This window comes from Brugia malayi (assembly GCF_000002995.4).
Source record: "Brugia malayi strain FR3 genome assembly, contig: Bm_v4_ChrX_scaffold_001, whole genome shotgun sequence".
Taxonomy (NCBI): Eukaryota; Metazoa; Nematoda; class Chromadorea; order Rhabditida; family Onchocercidae; genus Brugia; species Brugia malayi.
In genome coordinates, this window is record NW_025062479.1 from 17,376,261 (window position 1) to 17,397,493 (window position 21,233).

General features: G+C 32.7%; 6 protein-coding genes across 9 annotated transcripts; 4 read left to right on the forward strand and 2 right to left on the reverse strand.

The window, feature by feature from the left end:
• Positions 1-405: 405 nt before the first annotated feature.
• On the forward strand, positions 406-1,682 carry Bm5121 (Uncharacterized protein; the record flags this gene model as incomplete). The annotated part of the gene is made up of 4 exons (XM_001897933.2): positions 406-515; positions 722-848; positions 1,034-1,144; positions 1,611-1,682. The coding sequence occupies 4 exons, from the start codon at positions 406-408 to the stop codon at positions 1,680-1,682; spliced, it is 420 nt and encodes a 139-aa protein (XP_001897968.1).
• Positions 1,683-3,297: 1,615 nt separating this feature from the next.
• On the forward strand, positions 3,298-6,456 carry Bm4741 (Uncharacterized protein; the record flags this gene model as incomplete). Of its 2 annotated transcripts, XM_043075183.1 has the most annotated exons (10): positions 3,298-3,405; positions 3,656-3,792; positions 4,030-4,243; positions 4,513-4,641; positions 4,911-5,102; positions 5,164-5,260; positions 5,370-5,470; positions 5,685-5,808; positions 5,905-6,026; positions 6,289-6,456. In XM_043075183.1, 10 exons carry the CDS (start codon positions 3,298-3,300, stop codon positions 6,454-6,456), a joined length of 1,392 nt encoding a protein of 463 aa, XP_042931117.1. The 2 variants fall into 2 exon arrangements, with proteins under 2 accessions (XP_042931117.1, XP_042931118.1); XM_043075184.1 differs by lacking the exon at positions 3,298-3,405 and having other exon boundaries at positions 3,725-3,792.
• Positions 6,457-6,921: 465 nt separating this feature from the next.
• Positions 6,922-8,887, forward strand: Bm9535 (Uncharacterized protein; the record flags this gene model as incomplete). 2 transcript variants are annotated; one of them, XM_043075185.1, is made up of 7 exons in its annotated part: positions 6,922-7,071; positions 7,334-7,393; positions 7,570-7,721; positions 7,924-8,024; positions 8,208-8,276; positions 8,449-8,627; positions 8,831-8,887. In XM_043075185.1, the coding sequence occupies 7 exons, from the start codon at positions 6,922-6,924 to the stop codon at positions 8,885-8,887; spliced, it is 768 nt and encodes a 255-aa protein (XP_042931119.1). The 2 variants fall into 2 exon arrangements, with proteins under 2 accessions (XP_042931119.1, XP_042931120.1); XM_043075186.1 differs by lacking the exon at positions 8,831-8,887 and adding an exon at positions 8,646-8,776 and having other exon boundaries at positions 8,449-8,574.
• Positions 8,888-9,325: 438 nt separating this feature from the next.
• Positions 9,326-10,267, reverse strand: Bm2207 (Uncharacterized protein; the record flags this gene model as incomplete). Of its 2 annotated transcripts, XM_001897936.2 has the most annotated exons (3): positions 9,326-9,520; positions 9,748-9,963; positions 10,112-10,267. In XM_001897936.2, 3 exons carry the CDS (start codon positions 10,265-10,267, stop codon positions 9,326-9,328), a joined length of 567 nt encoding a protein of 188 aa, XP_001897971.1. The 2 variants fall into 2 exon arrangements, with proteins under 2 accessions (XP_001897971.1, XP_042931121.1); XM_043075187.1 differs by lacking the exon at positions 10,112-10,267 and having other exon boundaries at positions 9,748-9,906.
• Positions 10,268-12,059: 1,792 nt separating this feature from the next.
• On the reverse strand, positions 12,060-13,240 carry Bm9536 (Uncharacterized protein; the record flags this gene model as incomplete). Its single annotated transcript, XM_001897937.1, has 4 exons — positions 12,060-12,236; positions 12,455-12,575; positions 12,760-12,864; positions 13,113-13,240. The coding sequence occupies 4 exons, from the start codon at positions 13,238-13,240 to the stop codon at positions 12,060-12,062; spliced, it is 531 nt and encodes a 176-aa protein (XP_001897972.1).
• Positions 13,241-17,389: 4,149 nt separating this feature from the next.
• Bma-sel-7 (Uncharacterized protein) lies at positions 17,390-20,686 on the forward strand (the record flags this gene model as incomplete). The annotated part of the gene is made up of 5 exons (XM_001897938.2): positions 17,390-17,860; positions 18,360-18,485; positions 19,588-19,710; positions 20,154-20,305; positions 20,575-20,686. 5 exons carry the CDS (start codon positions 17,390-17,392, stop codon positions 20,684-20,686), a joined length of 984 nt encoding a protein of 327 aa, XP_001897973.1.
• Positions 20,687-21,233: the final 547 nt, after the last annotated feature.

Below are 21,233 nucleotides of genomic sequence, written 5' to 3' on the forward strand. Positions count from 1 at the left end.
GTACCATAGAATGTGCTGTAAACAATGACACTTTTGTTATGTCACCATGCGCTGCTATTCAATGCTTATTTTCTCGAAGAGTCATCGAGGCTAATCATTCTAATTGGTACTGTCTATGCGAAAATATTTAGTTTCTCTGCAGGTTTAGAAGTCGAACATACGCTAATTTACAAATTCCAGTTTTAAATTCCCTAGGGTTTTCAGTTTTTTGACTTCATTCTTTCTCTTCTATATTTTGAAAAGATTAATATAAAGAAGACGGAATATTCGAAAATCATCATTTTCAAATTCGAAAATTTATTAAAACATTCGTAATTATCATCAAAAAATATAAAATTCAATGTTGACTTAAAATTTCATAAATTTCAGATTTTATATTGAACCAAGATCAACACTGTAAGAAAAATGGGTGACATTAGCCTGAACACTCGTTATTTGAGCAGCAACCGTGGTATTATCAAAATTGTGCAGATCGTTCTCGGTTTCGTTATCTGTTCTCTCCTTTGCACTTCATGGTATTTTATGCAATCAAATTAATTTTAAAGAAATTAATTTCAAAGAATAATTTTGAATGATTTTAAAGATAAATTTTAAAGCAGAACATAACAGCAAATTGAAGAATAAAAAAACCCACTGACTGATGCAATGAAATATTCCGGAAAATAAGCAGTTTAATTTGCAATGTATTTCATCGTGAAATTTGAAAAGTTAAGTGTTTCAGGTATGGTGGTCGTTCATGCTTCGGTGAAGGTCGAATTGGATTTTGTTCCGGATTGAACTTTGTCGTTCTGATCATCAATATTGTCCTTTTTATCATCAATTTCCTCAACATCACTGCATGGAAAATGGTTTACATTGACTCCGAGATTTTCCATTCTTTACTTTTTCATTATTTCACCGTATTGGAAAGAATTAGAAGTAATGGAAATAGGAATTCAAATGAAAAATTATACGAATTTTTCTTCCGACTAAAACAAATAATCATAAGTAGTAAGAATCCACTGATTGAATTATAGATTTATACACTTTTCAGGAACGAGTGTATTCAGCGATATGCATGGTACTTTTCCTAGTTGCGATAATCCTTATCATCTGGTTTATTGTCGAAGTGAGCAATAACCAAACATACCTCATTATTACAACTGTTCGTACTTTTTTTTTGCTGTTATTCGAAAAATTAAACGACGATTGCCAGTTTCGAGAATGCTCTTCCATAGTGGCTGAATTATTTTTGAAATAGATCGGAAGCTACAGTTTTGCTTCAAAATGAGGCAATGCAGGAAGAAAAAATGGAATGAAATTACTGTCTACATTCCAAAATTGTCCTTCTTACACTTTCTTTTTGCTGAATTTTGCCCACTTCAAAAAATAATTAGCCACTCTTACCATAATTATTAATTTATAAAGATTATTTTCACATGTTGAACCTAATTTAGTGCAACTTGATTTTCTGATTTGAACTGTTTAGCCCTGGATTGAAACAAAATAATTTCAAATCATTTTTGGACTCCTGCAATTCTAAGCTAATTACTTCTCAGCTCCGTTTCCATTTCATTTCTGATTAGCATTTTATAGAACTAAAAAACAAATCTAATGTGGCCTCATTTCAGGTTTGTTTCATTGTCGAATGTCTTTTGTTCCTGCGAGATGTGAAGATTCTTCAGGGCGAAGCTTCCAACTGAATTGAATTATTTTCCGCCCTCGTACCTGTTTTAAATTCCGCATAATGATTTTTCAAGCTTTTTTCTGAATTTGTTTTATCAGAATTGAAAATTTAGTCATTTCAAAAAAAAAAAAAAAAAATGAATAATTTTCTCCAAATGTTTTATGCAAAAAACAAGAATTCATTTAGAACAGCCATGGAAGTTTCGAGATGGACTTCTTCTGTGTTGGAAACTTCAGTTTTCAAATAACGTGAGAAAATCAAGTTCCATCTTTCTATTTCTCCCCACATATTGCCATATCCATCGTTTTTCCTATTCATTTTACATCTGTTTATTCACTCATTTTAAATGATATAATGAAAAAGTTTCAACTACTTCCACTTGTCCTATGTGTACAAAAGAGACAAATGATAATATTTTAGTATTTAAAAGTAAAGATGGTTTATCCCTTTGAAACAAGACAAAAAATAAAAGATCACTCGGCAAAGACATACTTCACACATGCAACTTTCTCAATTTACTTTTACATTAAAAAATTTTTAAAGTTAATCCGCTCTGTGTTATCAACTGTCATCGTAAGCTATCCTCATATTAGCCATATATCACTGATAACTCTTGAATGAAGTATTTAGCAATTGTGTTTCTACTATATGTAGATGACAAGCAGCTCCTATTACCACTAATACCATTGTGCAGCAATTCCTCACCTATACTTGATTGTTAATGAACAGCCATATATAGATACTTCCAAAGAGTATTTAATAATGAATAATTCTTAAGACCCCTTGTATTAGTATCAAGCATAAATAAATTATATAAATATTGAAGTAAAGGAGATTCTTAGTCATTACTCAGCTATCAGATGCCCCAACTAAGCGTTAAAATGATTTGCTGCGGTGATATCAGACTGGTAACATTGTATAAGATTTGATTCACTCGGTTCAAAGCTTTATAACCATTTAATACCGCTCGACCACTTCCATGCAGCAATAAATCTGAGTCCATACAGATGCAAAGTGCTAACTGCGAACTTTTCTCGAACTGCTTGATGATTAACACTTCAAAGAGGGTATGTGTTGGAACAATAATCAATTCACAGTCACACTTCGCAACAAATGCGACAATGCTACAAAATTAGTTTAACATGCATTTTTGTTTCGAACACATTCCATCGTAAGACTGGCTGAGCAGTAACTTTTGAAATAAAATTTAGAAAAAAATTGCTTTTAACGTTAAACTGCTTGGCTAGAAAATGAATGAATACAATCCTTGCTGATTCAGTAATACTTTAGTATGGATCCAATTGAAAGGTTTGAAAGGTTATGCACTGCAGCACAGATTGAGAACAGCTGACAGCATCGCTTGAAAACATCACTGCCCGCATTTCGATAAACAGATAGTCTTTTTCCTGGTCGTTTTAAGATAAGGAGCTCTTTTCAAAGTTTTCCGATCCTATCTTGTATGGCCAGAACTTTGTGTATGCTTGGACTAAATGGAAATGACCCATATAACAATAAATCTGAAAATAATTGGAACAAGATTTTATGTGCGCATCGCTCTTCTAATAATCAATAAATTCATTTTATTACTGGACATTAACAATCTATAGGATGCTAAAAAATTGTTTGGAGCCATGTGCACTTCTCTTATAGAGCCATATGGTTGGGCCTTCTTACCAGATTTGCTATTGGAAGAAATTTTCTCCCAATTACCTATTAAAAATTTGGGACGCTGTTCGCAGGTCAACCATTTTTCAAATATTTATCCAAAACAACATTTGCAAAAAAAAAATTTGTCTAGGATTTGAAAAACTAATTTAATCAACTTTGCTTGGGTTTTGGTTAAAAACAAAAATACATTCTATTGATAATGAGGAAGCAGATTTTTCCTCTTTATCCTTAAAGTACATTTAAATTCTATTACTGGTTTTGTTTTATGTACTTTTTCTGACCAGAATTTTTTGTAATCGAACATTAATAATTTGTTTAAAGGTATGTTTGAATTGGTATCGTGTAAGCCAACAAGATTATGCATGGCGACGATTTCAATACAAGGACAAGATGTTTACAAGACGCAAGTATACATCACATGCAGGGTGGCAGCATATGATTGATCACTGGAAATTGAGGTTAGCTGAAATCAGAAAATTTAACTAAGTTGAAACTCAGTAATAGCATATAAAGTGAATGTAATTTCTTCATGTTGGATCAAGTTAAGGTCGTATCAACTTAAAATTTTTAAAAATTTTGAACCATTATTTGCTAGGTATAAACGGCGGGTAATTTCTGAAGTGAAATTGCAAGTAGTCTGAAGTTAATTTATTTATTAATTATTATAAATATTTTCTCTGTTTCTTTTTTTAAAGGTTTCTAATAATGAAAGCGACAACAAAATGGAAAGTATTGGAAATTGAACCGGTAACAATTCTTTTTAATTTATACGAATTCATTCGGGTTTTAACCAATTTTTCGGAATACTACGAGAGAAACTCGTTAGCAAAACCTCTCCAAGGAATACGATCATTTTCATTCAAATGGCAACTTCATGTGCATGTAAGGGGTGAAGGTCAAACTGAACGGGTAAATATCTCAGTGATATTCTTTGCATTTACTTATTTATTTAATAGCAGTGATATAATTGAAAAAAAAAAAAAAAGAAAGAACTGTCTCTTTACTTTTAAGACTACTATCAGAAGGTGAGAAAAAGAAATTGCATTTTCAGCATAAATTGTTACATTGCGGTTGTTTAAATTATTTATACTATCTGTTATGAGAGCTATTCTTATTTATCCACAAATGTAATTACCTACAAAGTGGAAAATTTTTGATAAATAAATAAAATTTTGTAGGTGTTTGGAACAGGTGGTGAGATGTTGAAGACTTTGTCATTGTTATTATCATATTTGCATGGGCTAACTAAATTATCACTTCACGAACTTCAATTGGAACCATATGAATGCAATGATTTCATCGATGATGTACAGAAAATTATTATTGCATTTCCAAATTATTCTTGGACGAAATGTGAAATTGAAAAAATATATAATGGAACGACCTCTCTCATTATATGCAAATGATCTAATATGTATTACCATTTTAATTTAGTCAGAAGATTTAGAGAAATTTGCAGAAAAAAGAAATGGTTAAGAGAATTGAGATGTTGAAAAATTCGAAGGACTTGCAACCAGCTATAACAAAAATGTTTCTAAAAAACATTTAAAATAATTTAAGGTTTAAATATTTGCAGATTCTGTATAAATTTGATTCACAACTCAAATCATTGTGCATTATAAATTTAACGAAAGTACGCAGGCCATTTCTGCAGCTTGGATTATTTCTATTCTTGGAACATTTAACTGTCTCCCCACAACATCTTAATGAGTCGATAGTGACACTTCTGGCTGACTTAAGACATCTTAAATCACTGATTATTTTACAGGTGATGTTAGTATTGATTATTACATTGATTGTTAACTCACAAAGTTTTTTTTTTTTTTTAGAACGATAAAACATTTGGAGCGAAAGCTGTTGATTCAAAGGCATGGCTGTCTTTCGCAAAACGGAATAATCACACGAGAATTCATTTGATTCAGGCAGGTACATTTTTTTGTTCTCATAAGAACGGCGGTCCAGTCACGTGAGTTAACATGAGTGCAGTAAATCATTTGGAAACCAGTTCACACTTATCTCTCTATTTCTGCTTCAGGAAAACGGCAAAATGCGCTGCTAATCCAGCCTAAGGCACCCGTCTATGCTATCATATTTGATAAATCTACTGGACAGCTTACCAATGAATTGACACAGGAGGTTATATAAGAAATATTACTGTTACAAATATATTATTATAAGAATTAACTCTGTAGTAACCTTCTTCAATATTAATGATAGAAATATTTCCACAGAATGTCAAGAAGTTTAGGAAAGATTCAATGGATCAACTGTTTTGGAATAATCATTAATTTGCCAAACTTTCATATGTTTTATTAGCGGTATTTACATATTATGGTTAATTATTATTCAGATCTGCTGCAACTATTCTACAACCTTGCAATTTTTTCTCCAGAAAGGCCTTGAACGTCGATATCGTTCTCGAGAATTCACGAAACGAGTTGATGTATTCGCTGTTGAGCTTGCACATAGATGCTGTTTGTTTTCGAAAAACACATTTCATGAAAAAGTACTTTCTTTGCCACTTAGCAGTATACAATTATACTTTTTGCATAATCAGTATTTACTTACAGCTAATTTAAAACTGTTAGCAATACGAGAAAGGATGTGTTTTGCGAGCGCATTATTGCTCGCCCAAATTGCTCGATCACATCAGACGACGATTTGTTTGAGGCGCAATGCTTTGCTAAAGAGGGTTCGCTCGCTTATTCATTATTCATTTTTTAAAGAGTCGCGATATCAAAATTACTTCCTTCAAAAGCCTTTTTCCACCAATTTAAAATGTGTTTGATTCGAAAAATAAGTAAAGTCGGAAACTACATCTTAAAAAATTTGAAATTTTATGTCTTTTTATAACCAAGTATATTTATTGTCCTTGATTACTACGGCAATTAATTAATAATTAACTACCGTTATCATTATTGGCATTATTACAATCTAAAATCATATATTCACAGGTAAATTGGGCTGACGGCACAGTAAAAAGTATTCTGGGTTCAGAGAGTAATCAAAAATGGATCAAAGGTCACTGTAAAAATTTCGAAATACTCGAAAACACAATTCGGAATATAACGGGCACTACGGCTACGATCGTTACCGATAACCGATACATGTATAGTTTCTAAGTTTTCCCTGTTTCTTATCGGTATAAAAATTTATAAACAGATTCAGTGCTACAATAACAAACAATCTTCTATGATTTCTCTTCTTTATAATTTCGGTTCTCGGAGTGTAACCCATAACTTATTGGATCTAAATAAAGCTGCGCAGTTGGAACAATATTATTATTTTGCATTTAGGAGGACGTAATATTCCTAGAAATGTGGAAGTAGCAATTGTGAATGCAATGTAAAGTAGTAATCGTGCTTTTAGCATTAATAAAGTTAAAGGTAGGGAAGAGAAAAAAGAAAATCGATCAATTTTTGTTTCATCTACTGCCAAAGTTCAGATGAAATGAATAGAGTCTTTCAGCTGCATATTAATTTGCATATGCAATGCCATAAAAATACAAAAGTGTTTCATTTCGATCATTTTTTTATATTTTTATCAGAACTGTGATGATTTATATTGCAAATGTGTGCGATTTTTCGATGACATTTTTAATAAGCATTTTAATGATAGGTCTGCCAATAATACCTGTCCTCATTTTGTGTCAGTTTAAAAAGATGGAGAAAAAGAAGAAGACTGTGCTTTCTGTATCACGTTTTCCTGCAATTGAAAATAATGACTCAGATAGAAAAGTAAGATTCAGGATTTCCAGGATTTTTGATTGAACCGGAAACTAAAAGCTCTCATGATATCGTTGCAATTTTTTTTAGTCATTTAAATTACCATACGGTAAGCTGTGAACAAATATTTGTTATACGATTCTTTATTCTGCTAACGGATCGGCACTCATCCGAAATATACTTTTTATTTCATTTCATCTAAACTTAAATTTTATTACGGAAAACCTTCCACAGATTTAAATATTGAAATCAGAATAACCGGAACAACTTGCAGCAAACTGCTGACGACACAACACATTTAATGGAAAAGAAAGAGCCTGAAGAACAAAACAAGGTGTACATATTTATCTGAGAATTAATTTTCTGGCTTTCATCTGACTAATTTCGTCTCATCCGAACTCAAAATTCTCTCCTTATCAACAGTCGGAGAAAAGAACAAATCCAAAGAGCTTTTTCTGACTGTAATATAATACTCGGGAAGTTTGCAAGAACAGTTGGTTCCAATTTCAGGTACTGAATCAGATTAATGCGCCAGTTACGGGAAAATTTAAATCTGTCGAAGTAATCCACAGAACTGGAACACCAATGTGGGTCACGACAAATCATGACATTGAGCATGTTGCCGATGGTAGTTTACAAACGCAGAAGTGCAAAGACCGAGGGTAAGCGCAATTGTTTGACAATCGGCTCTTTGCATATTCGAGAAATACAACACTTGAAGATTACCAATTTCGTAATTTCATACTCTACAGTACCTCTCTGATAGTTTTAAAATCGAATATCTAAGAATTACTTTGAAAATTCTAGAGTCATTAAACTTTTAAATACTTAAAATGATTTTATCCCTATAGAATGTCATTTAAGGGGAAGAAATTATCAAATTATTGGTGATTTGGATACCACCGATTCATCATATGAATATTCATTAGAGAATACGCTCGCTATGGAATCACTCGAAATGATTAGTTCGTATCTTTAATGAGAAACATTAGTAAGCAAAATATTAAAACGACGAAATTAGCGAATGGGAAATTAAGCTAAGTTTCGAATTTACTACTATTGTTAACTGTAAAGCATATGAACTATGATGTAGCTTAATTAAAGATAAATGACATCAGATTACACTTTCAATGATATTGTAATTGCAGAAGGAAAATATGGCGTGAAACTGGAAGGTGAGGAGATCGATCATCAATTGGGAAAAGCACTGCAACAAAGTTAGATGTATTTTTTTGGCATAGCGTTTTATCGCTTAGGTATAGTGTTTCGAACAAAGTAAATTCAATTTGAACTGATCGAATACACTGCATCAGATTCGTTATGGAACTAAATGTACTGATGCGCTATGACAGTAGAGAAATAAACTAGACGACCAAATTTTCTTTTGAGGTGATTCATCAGACTATTCATTATTTGATTCGCAGTCATCAAGGAGGGACATTCGTGAACAACGATTTCGATTACTCAAATTAAATACATCGATAGCCCGACGAGCAGCTGCTGCGTTAGAAGACAGTGCGTTTTCTACATCTACTCGGAATAAAAAAGAAACGCCTGCAGCTGAAAGGGTTAATTTTAAATTCCAGCACATCTCGAAATTTTCGATATCCCCATACACCGGCGCGCATTTTTTCGAGTTGTTTCAAGGCGAAAAGGTAGAGCTTACAAGTTGGCATTTAAAATATACAAACTATTCATCTGGAAGTTCAAGTCATAAAGGGATGAAAACAGTACTCAATGTAGAATGGCACGCAATAGTTACTGCTTGCAGAATGAACAAGCAATTCAAGTCGAAGAAACTAAAGATAAGTTAATAGCACATACTTGACTTACGTTTGGATTTTTGTTCGTGATGTTAATTTGTGATTATTCTGATAGAGTAAATTTTGATCAATTATTCTACCAACCAAATGTTATAAATTACAGAAGCGATTTAAGGCTTTAAAAATAAATATTAATACAGAACCTATTATACCCACTGCACTGGAAGAAAAGAAGAAATTCAGATTATAAAGCATTAGTTCTACAATTTCAGGACTCGTCTGTCTAGAAATTAAAAACCAAATCAATAATCGTTAAACAAAATATTGCCAGAAAATTTTTCTTTTGAAAAGTGATGTATGCTCATATAATCACTAGCAAGACAAATGAGAAAATAAACCAATAGTTTTTATATCTAATTTAGAAATATATATATATTTTATCGCTAAATTCTCAGATCTTGAAAAATACTAGTCGAAACACAGCAAAGAAACACCACAAACATTTATTCTTTCTTAAATGATAAACACTTCAAATTCTGATGAGATCGATCTCGGTCACTAATAATCAATTTGTAAGAATTACTAATGTGCCAATCAATGGCTAATTCTGGGTCAAACGGATTTACACCAAATTCCACTTGCTCATTGTATATCGCTGTACATTTATATGTTACATGTGCTCCTTCTTCTGATAAAACCTGAAATTCAAGTCTAAGATGGAACAGTAAAGATGTGAAAACAATATAAAGTATATCACATTAATTGCGATCAGTTCTGCTTTTAAACAACCAATTACAAACACTGTTGGAAATAAATGGAGAACTTAAAGCGTAATTTAAAAAGTTTAAGAACATACTGGTATGGGATTATCTGAGTATGCATTCTCTAAAATTCTAAATACAGAATCTAAAAAGAAAAGGCTTACATAAAATCCGTGCAAAAAACCATCTGGTATCCAAAAAGCTGTCCGCGTCTTTTCATCGAGAACAACACCGTACCATTTTCCAAAAGTTTTCGACATTGATCTTATATCAACAGCAACATCATATATTTCACCACTTATAACCGATACTAATTTACCCATTCCTGGCTGTGCATGTAAGCCACGTAAAACGCCACATTTTGAGTAGGAATGATTATCCTTAAATGTAAGAGACAAAAGTTGTAGTTAACCGATAAGACCTGAAAATCCGGCTGTAAGCATCATATCGTAGATCAGCTATTACCATTATTTTGAAATGTTCAAGACAAAACTAAATACTTGGAGAGTTAACAAATAATGAATCTACCTGCTTGAATTTCTCGGAAAACCCTAAAGCACCTAATTCATACTCATTGTATGACTCTACGAAGTAACCGCGAGTATCCGGAAAAAGTTTCGGTCGAATAAGTTTTAGTCCATCAATTTGTTCGATATGTTCAATCTCTAATTCTGTTCTGAGCATTTTACTGAAACTCACTAAATTATGAAAAAAACCTGAATCTAGCAGGTCTATTAAAAATGATAAACAAGAATGTCAAATTTATCATCAATAATGTACCCCTGAAACGATTGAAAAAGAATTCTTAGCCCGATAGAATGAGTCCGTCACAACTGCTTCATTTCATATGACAATAGACTTCTCCTAATTACCTTACTTCCAACTTTGTGCATCATTTTATACGGCTCATTACCGTGCTTCAGAAATTATTCCCACCACAATTTAGACAAGCCTTTCTGAACATCGAAACGGGTACAATTAAACGAGTTCCCAACGAGGAATGACAGCAGATAGAGGTGTGCAAGATGTTAATTTCGACTCCTTTTTGCTGACAAAAATAAGCAATAATGTAGCCATAATACAATGGTAAGTATTGAATTTATTCACTACACGTCACTAAACATTTATTCACTACAAATACTTTGAGTGCATCTTTCAGTATTTATACAAAGCATATCAATATACATAACTGCTAAAGATTATAACTCGTAACCGTAACTCTAAGACAAGAATTTTTCAACAGTTTGGGTTAATTTCGTACAGTGTGTAAAACTGAAAATAAATTTCGGCCGATTAGATCTCCACTGCATTTCTTCCGCCATCTGCATATATCCAATCTTTGCTCAAGCATTTATAAAGGCTGTAAGCATATTTGAAAAACAAGGCGCAATTAATAGAAGCAAACATCAGATTAGATACAGTTAACATTGATCCATACTTAACGATCTCTTAAACTCCAAGTTCTATTAAAGACATTTTTTAAACTGATCTGTAGTCACTAAACAAAGAAAACAGTTAAAAACAGAAAAAACAATATAGTTAATGTACATGATTAATCTATTGTTTTTAAAGAAAACTGAAAAAAATATATAGAAAAGTCTTAATAAACAAATTAAACTCTCACCTATTTTGCCTTCCCAGCATCTAATTTAAGTATGGTGCAAACATCAAACTAATTAAGTGAAAATTTCAACCACCACTTATTATTACGAAATTCTGTGTTCAAATAATACTGATTTGAGTTATAAAAAAGTAGAGAAAGGAAGAAAAAAAGCAAACAAATTTGGACGAAATTTCCGTTGCCTAAATGCATGCGTTTGTTAAACGCCAATATGACTAACCAATTGCGAACTGGCAAAGATGTTAGTTGACAATCGACCATATAGTAATGTATTACAACATGATATCAGCTCTCATCCTATTATTTCTCACCTAAACAAATGAAGATCAAGACATTACAAAATATCTAATCACGAAATTTTATGTCCATCTGTGTTTTGAGGATTAAATTCAGTAATGAATAATGAGAATCTTCAGAAGAAACATGAAACATCGTAGATAACTTCAAGGAAAATGGTTAAAAACTCAATTAAACACAATCAAATTTATAAAAAGTGTCAGATTAAGAAATGGTAGTTGAATAGATTTACGCCAACAAATGGTAAATTAGATTTCGACTGTTGTTCATACTCACTGGACTGGAGAGGTAGAAACAATATATCTGCTGAGAAATGCACGTTATATGAACTTCAACAATTTAAAATTTGCTAATGTAATACGATATTAATATAAAATGAATATAACTTCATAATAATAAACTAGTTTTGTACAGAAAATAAAAGTAATTAACTAATTTTTGCGGGAGCACCCAAAGAGTTTAAAAAGATTAAAGGCAAAATTTTTTGCAATACTGACTTCCCACAAATTTACTTTCACTATTTCGAAAGGAATTATTCCGATTCAAAACTTCTGCCAGTTATGCAGTTAAATCTTTCTTCAAAGATGCTTGCTTGGGCGAAGCACGTCTTTCTAATAACTTCTTATCATCTTCACGTTTTTTATATTCTATAATGCAAGCAGGTATACCCTTCACGGTAACTATATGTTTTTTTGCTGAGGATCTGACGATCAATGAATCACGCAATGATATTACCTGAAAAGAAAAAGATGCTTTTCAAAACCGAAAGAGGGTACAGAAGACATATTGCCTGAACATTAATTTAGACTCAAATTAAATATAACTCTCAACAATCTTTACGTGACTCTAAAGTCTACTTCTTATGCACACTAAAAATCATTCTTCATGGCCAAAATCAACGAAAAAATAATAAACAACTATTAAAAAGTCAAAAAATTAAAATTGAAACATACACGCTTATTGTTCGCTCTAGAAATGACTGTAGACTTTGTAACACCAGAACCGGATGAAGTGCTTTCCGGAGAATGCCTGGAAGTGCTTGGTGAGTCAGCTGTTGGTCGTCCAACCCTTCTTCTGTAATTTGAGGACTAGAAGTCAGGCATGGAATTTAAAGAATTCCTCTTCAAAACTACCATGTTTCGCTCCAGCTATGACTGTCTTGACATCTCAGATATCAAAGCTGCAGTTTCAGTAACCGACAATTCACACTTTTTTTTTTTTGTTTCTAGAAATGTATTCAAACTAGCAATAAATGGACTTTGGTTTCTCCGCAAGACTCTGCTGAACAACAAAATTCTGCACAACTGTATGATGCTGCACAACATTTTGATTCAAACGTGGCTTTCTTGTTGATGTTCCCTTTCTGAAAAAGGAATTTTAATTAAGAGTTTGCCTTCGAAAATACTGAAGGCTTGAAACCAATGAATGCCAATAAGTTTAGCATAACTCACAATTCCGAGGTTGAAACATGACATGGAACAGTGATAAACTGTCTTCCTTGAAATATTATATACAATGAGCCTTCCGATATGCGATGAGAAGCAGATAAACATTTACAATGTGAAATCACTGAAAACTTTAACCCAATGTCTGTTCGAATAAATTATTAACCTTGTATCGCACATTTCGCATTTGAACGCTTCATGTCGATTTCGGAACGTACATACAGTGCATTCCCAACTTCCTGGCTCGAACCCTTCCTCTTCTGCTTTCGAGCGATTGCGTTTCTTAGTAGACATATGCTTAGTTACTCTCAAGAGGTCTCGTCATTTCAGCTATAAAATTTTAAAACTGAGAAGAAAAGCCGAAGTAACCACTGAAATTCTCACCAGATTTGCAGATATCGTCATTTAGCGCAATACGAATCCTCACTTCAACCGCTGATGGAGTAAAAAAATATAGTAAAGAAAAACATTTTATTTTTCAGTAAAGAACACACAAGTTTTTTTTTTCTCAGTGGCAACTTCTTGACTATTGTTATCAAATAATGGATTATAAATAGTTAATAACTTCTCAACTTTGCTGACAACAGCCTTCTCATCGAAAACCTTTCATGTCTAACAACTTTACTCTCAAAACATGAATAATGAGAATAGTTCAAGACCATCTATCTCAGTTCTTCCTTTCAGCCTCTAACTTACAAACCCCCCCCCCCCCCGACATCTACCTCTCAACATCTACCAAGCTTCAACCTCCGCACTTATCCAAAAAAAGGAAGCAAATACAAAATCTGAGTTCTTGGTTAACACTTGACGAACCAACGCACTTTTGACGTCCTCCTTGTGCAAAACGATCAATTCACTTTGATTTATTTCCATAGCAATCCCGGAATTTTGGTGGGTGTGTTTATACCTTAACCCTTTATACATTGTTTCCAAAGCTATTTCAGCAAGACAAGCAAAATTGAAATCTGAAACCTCGAACTTAAACCTCGATCTAACCGACGTTGGTTGGATGATAAATTGATAAGCATAACAAGTAGCTTTCGACAATTAATCCCATGTGTCGCAAATTCCTATTATTGCGAAACTCTAAAATATTATTTAAAAAAAAGTGTCGGATGACCCTTTTGCACATTGTTCCCAATGTGATGTTTATATCTGACATTAAATTGATATTATTATTTTATAACGACCTTTGAAGCCTAACAAAGAATTCACCACGACCACTCCCACTTTAACATTATATATACATGTCATGGAAACACACGAGACAGTTTAACTTATGAAAGGGATTTTCACTAACTTGTACTTCGATTCTTCTTTATGAAATTTATTATACTATTGTTTCTATTGACAAAGGAATTATTATTATTACGTTACCCCACACTATCAACATCAAACGAATCTCACTGAGATCAGGAAAGCTTTCCGAAAGAAAATCAATCGGCCCTTATCAAAATTCGACAAACCAATAAAATCAGCTACATTACGATTGTCTCCCTTCCTCCCTCTCTCTCCGCCCTCCCCCCGCCCTCTTGATATTCGTATGCAACTGTCTTGATAATTTTGAATAAACCAAGTTTTATTCAAACCTTTTCTGATGGATGTGCTATTAATTTTCTATCGAAAATACCGTCTTACGCTACTAATGTTATTTTTGGATAAAAGTTTACCAGTGAGAAATTTCAACAACAACTTCGATAATCTAAAAATTAAGCGATAGCAATCACTATTGGCTTCCTTTCCTCTTTCTATCTACTGTCCCGCAAATGGAGAGAGTAAAAATGTATGTATTGGTTCGCTTTTAAGACCTAAAAAACCGGTTTCAAAACAAACATAAAAATAGTTTTTTCGGGACAACTAACTACAATGACAACACGAAGAGAGCATCAGGTTTAAATTATTCTTTTTCTTGCTTTGTTCTTTGTTCTTTAGAAAAATTGAAATAATTCCGAATACTAAGTGCACGGTGAGCAATTGCTTTATTATAGATGACAAATTATATTGCTTGCTGTCACCTTCAGAAATGAGTAAGAGTAAGTTATCGATTTATCACTCACATCTTTTTCTTTTTTGACCTCACATCCCTTTTCCAGTTTTCACTGGTCAATTCATCATATAGCAAGTCAAAACGTCTGTTAGTGACCCTATCATTGCTGCTTACCAAATATCGTAGCATTCTTCTCGAACTTTTTTCTCCTAAGTTCAGTTCATCTTGTTGTAAGTTCCTATGGACTGTTCGAAAATCATTGTGATCCTTGTTTCATTTGAATCGACCAGATGTTGTTTTCGACTTACTATTTAGTTCAGTGAATCTAATTATTTCAAAAGTCATGGATAGTCTGCCTGTCTTATTTGCGAACTGCATAAAAATGTTGAGAACTAGTTAATTGTCAATTTCACTTTCTAAATTTTGAACTTAGCTATCATTCATCCGACACAAAATTAGCAAAATAATATAGGGAGATGTATTTATGATGGGAAGTGATTCTAAAATTGAAGCAACTGTAAAATTTCTTTCTGAGTACCTTCTTCGATGTTCTCACATTACCATTTGTAAATGACATATATGACAAATATTAGAGACAAAATGTTAAAACAGTGTTAGAATTATTGAAAGAGTAGGATTTGATATTGTTTGAGGAAAACATAAACTATGAGATGACGGGAAATCATTCTGATTCTTGGCTTCTATCTATAAGTTTGAATCATATGTAGAAATGGAAATCCAGTTGAAATTTGCCTTGCCCTTCCCTCTGCATACACAATAAACCACTCCAAACTGTATACCTGTTTGTCATAAGCATTTGGAATATAAATGTATACAAAGATATGCAATCATACACAAACAAACAGATAGGCAAACTCCCAAATTTGTTTTTGAAGGCTTCCGACGTCAGCGTCTTCCTTTTTAACTGTAGAATTTCTCTATTCAACAAAAAGATGTCTTGCATTGATTGAGGCAAACTTTTTTTAGATCAGGTAATGAATGCAAGAATCTATTAACTTAGTTGTGAATTTATTCCTTGAAATTATCATACTGGTATTTAGTACTATTATGGTCTATAGTTTATTGAAGTGTAAATAGATTTGATGCAAAATTCATTTCTGTAAAATCCTCAATTAACTTTCTTCCCGATCAAAAGTCAGAATTTATGACTCGAGGATTTGTGATATAGATGTTTTTATGTGAGTTGCGAATTGCTAATATTGAAACGTTTTCATGACTCTTCACTCAGTAACAACATTTTTATAACTCTGTGTTTAAATTAAAATGAATTTTCTCATTCGTATTATTTTTACAGTTCAGACTTAGTATCATTTATCCGTGGTTGAAAGCATTGTAGTAATGCGATCAGAGGGGCAAGGCATGTGGTTATCTAGCATGTGGTAATATCCTAGCACTATCGTCGGATATTAGAAATCATACAATTTTGATGTAAACTTATAATTGTCTATTTAGTTTTGAAGTGTCCTGCTGAAGTGATGTTGAAGTAAACTGCCTCAGTCATAATTGAATACAACTCTTTCCCTCAATCATAGTTGAATACAACTATGACTGAGGGAAAGAGGGAAAAGCCCGAATAGATAGAGAAAGGTATTGACGGCATAGCATTATTAAATCTGGTTTATTTTGGGGGATGAATTGAACCGATGAGAAGGGAGATGCTTCTGGAAAAGTATGAATTGAATTGGAAACCAGTTTTTGTGATTTAGAAAACGAAATGAAATCGAGTTAAAGTGATGACTGGATGCAGTTTCGAAAGTTTTAAGCCTGAATAAGCGAGTAATTGTGTTAAGGGAAGGCTAGGGGAGAAGTGATGTCAGTAAAGGTGAAAAACTTGGATCAATTTAGTAAAACTGCAATGGCACTGCAGTGCAGTGAAGCGAGATGAAACAGTAGCAGTGCGGTAAAGTGATACGACGGTGTAGTATCTATACTACTACTTCTAGTAGTAGTAGTAGTGGTAAAGCAGCTGGTATGACCAGTTTTTCAGGCACTTAGACATGCAGAGACCGATGAATTTTATTTTGTATGTGAAAATCTATCTATCCTCAACCTCAAAATTTCCATTCCTTTTCAACCTCGTCGCAAATTGCTGTCATCGCATCCTTCTAGTATGGTTGATTTAGGTAGCGTTGTTGCTAAACTGCGGTAAAGCGGTGTGTTCAAACTTCAGAAAGTTCCAGTTGATTCTACCATAACAAAACTATAAAATTTCCTGCAATTTCAGTCAATTGTTAAGGGAGCACCGTATGCTTGTGAAACAATATTTATTCGTCAGTAAGGACCACAGAAAAATTTTCTCTTTGTAAATCAAAATTTTTTGAAGCGACCAGTTGCATTTGGCGAAAAGCTGCAACGAAGTTTCAAGAACAGATACATTTGTTTAGCAACATATTGCTAAAATTGCTGAATCTGAATTCAATTTTTTTTTCCGTTCCATGGACAACGACTCCAAAGCAATTTTGAATGGAATTAATTTGCGATTGAATGACATTGACTTGAAACTATCGTTTGTTCTGGAACTGCTTACAAATCGTCCACCCGAGAAATCATCAAAAGAGAAGTTGACAACACTACAGTTTTTGCATCCTCAGTCATGTGAAACGACGAGCGATCGCAGAAGTGGTGGCTTCATGGGATCAAAAGAACAGGGACAACCAATAGAACGGATACCGGCATTCCCAGTTGAAGATGAAGTTGGTGAAATAGTCTTAGGCAATACAGTTCCTTTTTTGCAACTGGACAGCAACAAAAATTCTGTCCAACAGCAGCAAGATGACATATTACCCGAGTCGTCGTCTCTTTCTGCCAAAGAGCGATCAACCACAATATCAACTGGTATTATAACAACTAACGACAGTGAAGGTGACGAAGAAGAAGTTGATGATTACGATGATGAACTGGATGAGGTAATCTGATCATTTGTACTTACTTGATTGCTGAAACTACAGTAAACTAAGAATTTCGAAAAACGAAAAGTTCTAATCCATTATCATTGTGTGAAGAAATTCTTTTTCATAATATCCAAATTGTGCCAGCTTAAGAAGTTAAGTAAGGTTCCAAATATACTACTGTTATATTGCAAAATTTTTGCTGAATTTTCATGGCAAAGTATTTCTAAACATTATATTTCAAAGTGAACCTGAAACTAATCTCAAATTCTTATTTTTACATTTTGTTTTTAACATGTCATATTACTTCCCACTTTTCCTTCCAAAATTTTGTAATAAGAATTAAAATGGAAGAGGAACGGTTTGAGAAATTAAAATGAAAACAACAGTTTCAAGATTTTAGGCTGTCAATATATTATAAGGAGTACAGAAATGCAGTAAAGTTGAAACTTTGATGAATTCAGTTTCTGTGAGATTGATTTCCATCCATTAGAATATATCATAATTAAAAATACAGGATGTTTCAACAGCAAACCAAAATCGTGAGGTAAAAATAATTCATGCAGAAAGTAATTTTCCTGAAGGAGCTGTACGGCGAGCTGCTGAAAAGGCGGCACGAAGTTTTCAAAGCACTCAACCAAAGGTGAGTCAGGGTTTTTCTCCCCGACGTATTTATTTATATTTCCAATTTTACTAATGACATTAATATTAATATTACTTATACAATTCATCACTGTGTCTATTTTCACTCTGAAATAATAAGGGAAGAATTATTTGCTACCAATTTTATCAATAGAATAGCGAGAAATGTAACATTTTTGCATATTGCAAACTGAATTAGATTTCCTGAAAGGATTTAATTCCAATTATTCTTTAATGAAAATTCCATTATTCCTTTCACTTCTCTATTTTTGATTTTGCCTTATAGCATCTTTTATTCGTTCATTTTTCCACCCTTAATTTAACTTCTGCTGTTGACATTCTTTTTCAACCGTTCCGGATGTCACTCTTTCTAATTTACGTTGCTTATTTTGTTTCTATATATATATATATATATACTCAAAAAATGAAGCTAAATAATAAAAACTTTTGTTTTTCCCACAATTTATTTTATTTTATCTGGAAATTTTGCACATTTGCGTGTATCGATATTTTGTTTCTGTATTTTATTGCTATTCCTGCTCACATTTTTTTTTTCGAGTGTAATAGATGAATAAGGAAAAAAGTGCGAGAATGAGAAAAGGAAAAAAAAAGTTAATTTTTGGGGAATATTTTTCATTTTCAAATATTGAATTATATGGAAAGAAAAGTAAATGATCTACAGAATTCTATTAGCCAGGTCCTTTCACTGTTCATCATCCTTTTTTCCTTGAATGAACAGATTATATTAGCTATTACAGCTTCTTTATTAATTAAACTTAAAATAATTTTAATGTTTACCCATCACCACTGTAGTTATTCTGTATTTATTTTTCTTCCTTACTGCTAGCACATTAACCAATAATAGCAGATATTATCAGTTGTTCAATTGATCTTCCAATCAATTACTATTTTAATATGGTTGAAGCAAGGATATTTTAATATAGAAGTGGATTCGCTTAGAAATGAGCCAATTTCACGAGAGAGATTGAGAGACAAGAGAGGAATAGAGTAGAAGAATTATTTCGAATTATGAAACTGTTGATTATTACTGGCAAGTACTGACAATTTTAATCATTTTATCTTCGCTAACAAATGTTGTTTAGGTTTTTGCATGGCAAATATTACGTGAATCAGTTACCGACCAGGAACTTCGAAATGTGCATATCTCCTTAAGAACATTTCATGGTGAAACTGCAGATCATCTCTTATCTCGGCAATTACCAAAGGTTTAATAATTTTAATGTAAGATGAATAGCTGGAGAAATAGATTAAAAAAAAAAAAAAAAAAAAAAAAAAAAAATCATAAATCATGAAGAGAAAGAAATATACAATAAGCACAAAAGATAATTTCAAGTCTTTAAGAAGGTTTTTTTCTTATTCTTCACGTTGTATTTCTCATTCTTTACTTCATTTTTAGTTATTTGTTTCTGTCAAAGTCATTTTGCACTTCTTTCCAATCTTGAAAGAAAAATTTGTTATAATGGATCAGCTTCTTAGTAATGTTTCATTTATTTCTATTACTTTATCTTTGTTCCCTTTTGCAGTTGTAGTATTAGCATGCTTAATATCTTTCAACTTAATCTGATAACTTCAGACAACAGTACATAACTGATATTAATAGATTAATTATATTCCATTGTTGAATATACTTACACAGATGGTATTACAGATACGCCTGGTAGTAGAAGCAACAATGTCCTATTTCAAGTGGGATCAATTAAGTGATGAAAATCAGTTAACTAAAGCTAAGCTGTTACTGAGTCATCTAAAAAATAACGCCAAAGTGCGAAATTGGACTCTTAGAGAAGGACGTCCAAATCGGTAGGTTTAAGTGCTTCGACAAAAAGGATGAGTTCTGCATAATTAAAACATACAGATTTAATATATTGCAACAGCAATTTCCACGTAATCTCAGTCTATTATTTCGTGAAACCTCCAACTCCAAAAAATAATTTTTTCATTATTAGTACCTCTTTCTGTGATTAAACAAGTGCAACAGGTGCTTCTTAAAAGTACCACTCTTTCAACTTATCATGACTCGACAAGTTTGAACTCCAAATATAGATAAAACTTTAAGAGTTTTTTTACAGGATATCGAATACGATGGATGCAGTATGGAAACGTTACGCAGCTTTCCTCGGACAAACCAGTCTTGCTACGGTGGGTTTATTACCAAGTCATATAAGTCAGCTCAATCGATAAATTCAACGAACAGTTCGATAGTCTACCTCATGAACTCTTTTGTTTCACTTCTTTACAGTCTATCATTGTGTATGTATGCATTCCTTCCATTGCAAGTATAACCTTTGAATGAAATTAAACGAACCATCCTAGTAGTGAATTTTGGTTTGTCATATTACATGCAGCACAAAAATCAAGGTTCGTACCCAGCTATTCCAGCCCGACCAAAACAGTACTCGAATACACACTCTTTTATAATTCAACCCATCTCCATCACTGACTCCTTTTATATCATTACCAAAACTCAATATCGTGGCTATAGCCAGAATAGACATTTACTGGTCATTTTTGAACTCCATGTCCATTTTCGAACTAACACAAATTTTGACCTCAGTTAAGAAATGTTTCAAAATACTGTGAGAATCTCAAGTGTCTCCGCTCCATCCCATCAGTTCAAAAGGCCTCCCAAGAACCGCTGCATGTATGTATTCCCAATAATGATGTCACTAAACGATGTACTTGTCGTACGTGCAACTCAACGAGTATTCACGTCATTACTTCCCAAACA